This window comes from Monopterus albus, unplaced genomic scaffold (genome assembly GCF_001952655.1).
Source record: "Monopterus albus unplaced genomic scaffold, M_albus_1.0 scaffold54.1, whole genome shotgun sequence".
NCBI lineage: Eukaryota > Metazoa > Chordata > Actinopteri > Synbranchiformes > Synbranchidae > Monopterus > Monopterus albus.
This window is the reverse complement of record NW_018127934.1, coordinates 935,462-942,155: the sequence shown is the minus strand read 5'-3', so window position 1 is coordinate 942,155 and position 6,694 is coordinate 935,462. Positions and strand designations below refer to the sequence as shown.

Below are 6,694 nucleotides of genomic sequence, written 5' to 3'. Positions count from 1 at the left end.
TTTTAGATTATTTGTAACAAGGCAGTCAACACATTCCATTTCTGCCACATACTGGTCATCCAGTGTCTACAAATAGACAGAGGCCACCATGATGCATGATAAAAGTATATTTTATCACTAAGCTCTTGTGTCAAAGTAAAATTTAATTTTCAGAACCCTCAAAACCACCAAATACAAATTATAAAACATGCAGAATATATTAACCAGTTCAGGATTCAAAGGCATTGGTTTATACCAGCCTCTGCATGTTGTATGGCTGGTTTACATTAAACAAGCTAAAGTGACACTGACACAAGAAAAAAAAGGAAATAAGACTAGCTGTGCAAAACCCAGTGACTGGGCTCAAGTATAAAACATAAAGAATTGTGATTTTGTTGTATATAAAGATATAGGTGTATATTTGTGAGAATGTTAGTGCAGTGGTACATACAGTATTTGCCTCAGAGAGTTGAGCTGCAGTGTAGTAGTGGGGGGGATACTGGTCAAAAGATTTTAGGAGTCATGATAAAAAAAGTGCAAACAGACAGACTTCACTGATGAAGCAGAATCAGCTATTAGAGGTTCAACACTCATCCCTTCCTTAAGTTGTGTTGATCCAGCGATTGTGATGTGTGTGCGCACTGAGTGGAATTACAGAGGCGTGACGTGAGGATCCTCCCATAGGCGTCTAGACCAGCCTCCAACAACACTCATAATTACAGCTTGACAAAATGCCTCCCTCTCTATTTTCTATGTTTTAAATCACATTATCCCACTACATTCTTTAGGTTTTTCTATGGACTGAGGCATTATATGATATGAAAAGTGATAAACATGAAAGTAGTTTACAGAGAAATGCATAGTGAAATGTGAAAACATGCAAATACATTTAAACTTTTGTAAAAAATCTATAATAATGTGGTCATGAATTTCAAATCCTTAAAAAAAAAACACAAACATCAAAAACACACAAGGACAGTACAACACTGGAGGATGAAAGTACAATAAGTCAGTCAGCTGTTGTGTAGATCACCACAGTTCATCTGTTGTCTCCTCGTGGGTGCGGAGTGGCAGGGGCTGGGGTTTGCTTCGGGATTGTGGGTGGATTTGGTGGGACAGGAGGTGGTGGGACAGGAGGTGGTGGCACAGGAGGTGGTGGCACAGGAGGTGGTGGCAGTGGAACCACAGGCCAGCGAGGCAGCTGCAGCCAAAAGCATCGGTAAGGCCAGCAAGGTGGCTGCGGCCAAACCCATCGATAAGGATAGCGTCTCTTCGGCAAGACAAAAAAACACAGTGAAATATTTAGAAAAAACATTAATAAAAAGCAAGGTTGTTTTGCAATACACTCATCACCGATGAACTGTCATTTTTATTCTTACCTCATTACTGTCAGACTCACTGCTATAGTGATGAGAAATCATTCTTACCTCGTGTGAATAACTTCTATGATGATGACAATTCTACAAAAAAACATTTATTATAATACTTTTTTTGTATTAGCAACCTCACAAATCATAGTAAGAAAAGAGCATGTAATGTTTTTATATGTACTTACAGCAACAGAGGAATTGACCAAGTAGAAAACCACCAGAAGAAAAAGCTTCATCTTGGCTTCAAACTGCAGCTCAAATGGACTGTTAGAAGTACCTGTGGTACGCTGTACAGTGTAAACAACCTGCTAATAAATCAAATATTAGACTTGTGTAGTCTCATTCTAACTTTAAGCTGGTCCCTTTAAGGCGTGTCAATAGCTTTTAAACAGCCTCTGCGTGTCCACATTGCTCTCACACTTCACCTCAGACATGGTCAGGCTCACGGAAGCCTCAGGAGACAAAACCAAAATAGGCGTGAACACAGTTTCATTACCCAACTAGACTGTGTATCCACATCCTGCTTGTAATCCTGATAGATATAATAGTTTCTGATACATTCTGAGCTAAGTTAACAGCTGATCTCACACAGACATACACACACTACACTTCCCTTTGTTTAAAGAATACAGGATTTGATTTTATTATTAACATGCTGTACACAATTATTTTTAGAAGGGAATTTCAAATACTTGCTGTCAGTTATAAAAGATAGATGTACTGTTTATGATTCCCACACTTGCGAAACAGTAATACTGTATCATTCACCTGGAACTAAAGTTCCACCTGCAAAACAACACTTGCTCAATCCTTTCCAAATACTGTAATCATCTTATTTACTTGTGGCAAACCTCATTCATTTCCTCTACAGCAGTCATTAAATGGTACAACCTGTGTCATCCAGATATTTTTCCTCTGACTACTTACAGTAGTGATTTAAAAAGTTTTAATTTCCTAATGAGGGGCAGACATCATTTGCACAGGTTTTTAAACTCAGATGTATAAAACAAACAACTTATAGCTCATGTAGGAGTCAAACAATTTCATGCTTCACGGTCAATCCTGTCTCTCAGAAATTATATTTATATACTACTTCAATGTTTAGAGCAAACTGACAGTGCCTGAATTAGGGTGTGTCCTGTATCAGTGTAAAGAGGGAAGGTTTTTGAATTAATCTGTCTGCCAATTTGAAAAAGTGTTTATACACGGCATCTGTGAAAAACCCTAAAGGACCTCCTGTTATATTTCTTCTAAGAGTCCTTCAAATGATCATGCGGTATTTGCTCGCAAGAAAAGCTCGATTATCATGACTGATGATTAATATTAGAAAAAGATTGTGGTTGTAATGTTGTTAAAAAGTCAAAAGTGACTTGAAACATGACAGAATGTGTTGAAATCACTCTCACATCTGTATTAAATTATGAGGCTGGCGCCAAAAAAAAGATTTTAGTATTGATAGTTTTTAAAATATGAAGTTTTAAATTTCCATCCAGTGCCCTCCTGCTCCCATTGTGATTACATTGCAGGCCTTTTTTTCAATTTATTCAAAGGAACTATCTTTGCTGCTGGTGATATAAAATGTGTCCTTCTACAAGGAAATGACTCAGGTAACACTGTGCAGCCTCCCACTGCTCATCAGGCCGGAGAAAACTCGTGTCTTGTCGTCAGGAAACCTCCACTATTTTTATCAAAGCATAAAAATTCTAATTGTGGTGTTTTGTCTCTGGTGTGAAACTGAAGTGAAAATGCATCACCAGAGAAACACCACTTATTTCTAATATATTTTAATTTCATCCCTATTTCTTCCAGGTTGTTAAAATAGCAATTAAAGTAAATAAACAGTAATTGTGTCCTAATGACATTCTCATTTTGAGTGTTTCTTAATTTAACCTCTAAAAGTTAGTAAAACATTTTGTCATATAACGATCACTGCTGCAGCTAAATGCAACAATCCTCCTCTTGATCGGGTTCATCCTGTTACCACATGTAAAATTTGTCTTTATTTACTGAATGTTTTGTCAGTTGCTGTACACAAACAGTGTGGCAATATTTGCCAATAGTGCAGAACCAGCGTTCAGTCTGGCGTATTTGTGTTTATCAGCCAACCACGGATGACACAAGAGTACCTGATATGTTTTGCAATGTAACAATATCATTAAAACCAGACAAACAAACAATTGTCCAGACATTTCTTAATAATCAATCATATGAAGTAACTGAAAGCATTACTGTATGTTTGCTTGCTCTGGATGTAAAAAACAAAAATCTTTTCTGAACAGCGAGCTGTTCATACTAGATGTCTAGAGTTCAGTTGTGATATCCTCCCCAAAATGAAAAAATGATATTACAGTATATTTGTGGATATCAGCAACTGTAATAATGCCAGTCACTGTTTTAATTAAAGATATCTGAAATTACATTTTTACTAGTCATACAATACTATATATAATACATACTGTGGACCTTTGTACTGACATTTTTGCTGGTCACAGTGTATTTTGGATATTCAGAATTTGGATATCTGAAATTAAAATAATGACAAGTGGGTTATGAATATCTTAAATGTGTTTTTTTTTCCTAGTAAGAATTCAATTGCAATTGATGCTGTGGATAATATTCGACATAACTGAAAGCCCAGTACACAGGCATGACGAATGTGATGCTATTTGTCCCACATGAAGAATGTGTTTCTGGTTATCTGAAATGTTCTTTCTCACTAGGAAGAAGTGAGCCACAGACAGATAGACAATGTTAGCAACTACCCACAAAAGAGCATTTACAATAGAAACACAAGATCTATACAGTTCTGTGAGGGGTTGGTGGGGATTAAAATGCAGCTTAAAGAGAGTTCATATTAGACTTACATTAATCAGGTTGACACAAATTCAAATAAATGGTGATAGTGCTGTTCGATTTGATTAGGTGTTACTGTGGCAATGTTCTTTTCATAGCTTTTTGTGCTGCTCCGATGTGGCCAAAAATCTAAGAAATTCACACTAAGAAAAAAAAACCCTCATGATCACTGTGATGCTCTACTTGGGGGCGGCTGTGGCTCAGGAGGTAGAGCGGGTCTTTTCCTAACCGGAGGATTAGTGGTTTGATTCCTGGCTTGTCCAGTCAACATGTCGAGGTGTCCTTGAGCAAGACACTGTACTCCCGGTGATGTCACCGGTGTGTGAGTGCTTGGGAGTGCGAATGGGTGAATGGCCCAAATAATGTGAAAGCACTTTGAGTGTGCTGTAAAAGCATAGAAAGGCGCTATACAAGTATAAGACCATTTGCCAACTACTGTACTTGACTGTAATGTGAGCTGTATTGGAAGAACATGATCAGCCATTATTCACTGTTTGACATACTGAGATCTGGTGTGGTGTAAGCAAATTTTAGGATTTAAGTGTATCTTTACAAGGTTTAATGTAGAATTTCCAGTACCTTTTATTTCTATTATTATTTTCTAATCGTACTGTACCATGTGTCCTCCACCAGTGCTCAATGTGAAACTAAGTATTTCAACATGAAAAATACATTATTTATGCTGGAATTGGAATTTTATTGTTTTTTTTACACATTGGTTTCAAAAAACACAACAATCTTTAGTCCACATGTTTAGCATTTCTGTAGTTTATTTAGCAGATGTTACAGAAAACAAAGTGTCCACATATTGGAACCTCTCAGAAATCAATGTTATTCCCCTCTGGTTTTCATTCACTTGTTGATCTCTGGTTGAATTTCAGATTCAGCGTAGTAGCAGATGCAGTAGTGGTAGCTGGAACTGTAGTAATTGTAGTAAGTGGTGCAGTAGCAGTCTATTATTGCTTGAGGAGCCGAAGGAAGCTAGAACAGCGATGGAAACAGGGGAAAATTTGGATACAGAGGAGGGTTTGGATATGGAGAAAAATTTGGATACTGAGGAGGGTTTGGATATGGAGAAAAATTTGGATACTGAGGAGGGTATTGATACTGAGGAGGGTACGGGTACGGATACTGGCGACTGGGATCGTAACCTGGACGACGCTGTGGGAAAATGAGAAAAATTTAGTATTAGTGTTGATCCTCTACCAGTTCTAATAGACAGTCAGCTGTGCTGAATGTTTGAAGCCTGGGGGATAAAGGAAGGAACTCACTTCAGAGGAGCCAGAATTTGAACGTGCAACGCGCTTAGGCATCATGTTAATCTGTGAAAAACAACAGCAAAACAAACAAACAAACAAAAAAAACAGAGGTTGTAAATCATTGAATAGATATTACAGTACAAGAACAGCAACGCTGTCTTTGTCACACTTACAGGATTAGCCAGCACAAGGCTCAGGAGGCATCCAAGCACAAGAGCTATCTTCAGCATGGTTTCAGTGATCACACCTGTTGAAAAAATAACAATATTAAGGGTTAGTGCTGACAAATGCCATCAAAATCACCATCTCACAAACCTCACACAGAAAATATAAAAAAAACAATACAATAATATTATATTTACAGTTAAGTCTTCACAGCTTCTGCAACCAGTCTCACAGATGGTCAAGGAGGTGATGGTAATGTTCTGAACAGTGAGCTCTTCTTATATACAGTTACAGGAGTGGATTTAATCCTGTTTGCAAAGAGTATTGTTAGGAAACAGCAGTTACTAGGAAACCTTACACCTTCACAAGTCAAGGTGAGGAAATAGGTTGGTAAGGTAATAACCAGAGACACACCTAGATGGTATTAGATGTACCATTTGTTTATTAGTTCAGGTATCATATATTATACTCAACTAATTTGTCTCAAGCTCTATGAAACAGTTGCATAAATTCTCATCACTTGGTTAGAGCTACTGAACGTAACATAAACACATGCAGCCTTAATATACACTATAGTACTCAAACATTACAATGTAGAATAAAATACAATTAATCCCATAATCACAAAAGAGAAATAAGAATGAAATATAAAAAGGGGAAACATCTATAGGCAACATACAGTATTCCCTCACAAATTTACATTCACATCATTAAGTTCTATTATCCTATATTCATCAAGTTGTCAGGTTTGCTCGGCCGCTCTGGCCTCCCTCACCTTTCCTACTGTCTCTTGCCTATTAACACTAATCACGTTCACCTGTTCCTCACTCCCTTATCACCAGCTGCACTTGATTAGGTTGCTCACTATATTACCCGGTTTCACTCCTCAGTCACTTGCCAGTTCGTTCTAGTCTCTAGGCCATTTTTTCCTCTGTGCTCTTTCGTAGTTTTGTATGTATTTATTCCCTAGCCAGCTACTGTTTTGTGTTCCCACCATGGACTGTTCCTCCGGACCGTGGCTCCACTCTCTCCTCCCAGGCAGGTCAATGCTCAGTCGCCTATCTGTTC

The 6,694-nt window shown here is 37.8% G+C and overlaps 1 protein-coding gene across 1 annotated transcript; it reads right to left on the bottom strand.

Annotated features, from left to right (window-relative positions):
* Positions 1–4,999: 4,999 nt before the first annotated feature.
* On the bottom strand, positions 5,000–5,918 carry LOC109961424 (major prion protein homolog). The gene is made up of 4 exons (XM_020602203.1): positions 5,824–5,918; positions 5,635–5,708; positions 5,474–5,524; positions 5,000–5,363 (listed from the first exon to the last, which is right to left on the bottom strand). Exons 2-4 carry the CDS (start codon positions 5,689–5,691, stop codon positions 5,184–5,186), a joined length of 288 nt encoding a protein of 95 aa, XP_020457859.1. The 5' UTR covers positions 5,692–5,708; positions 5,824–5,918; the 3' UTR covers positions 5,000–5,183.
* Between the last annotated feature and the right edge of the window lie 776 nt (positions 5,919–6,694).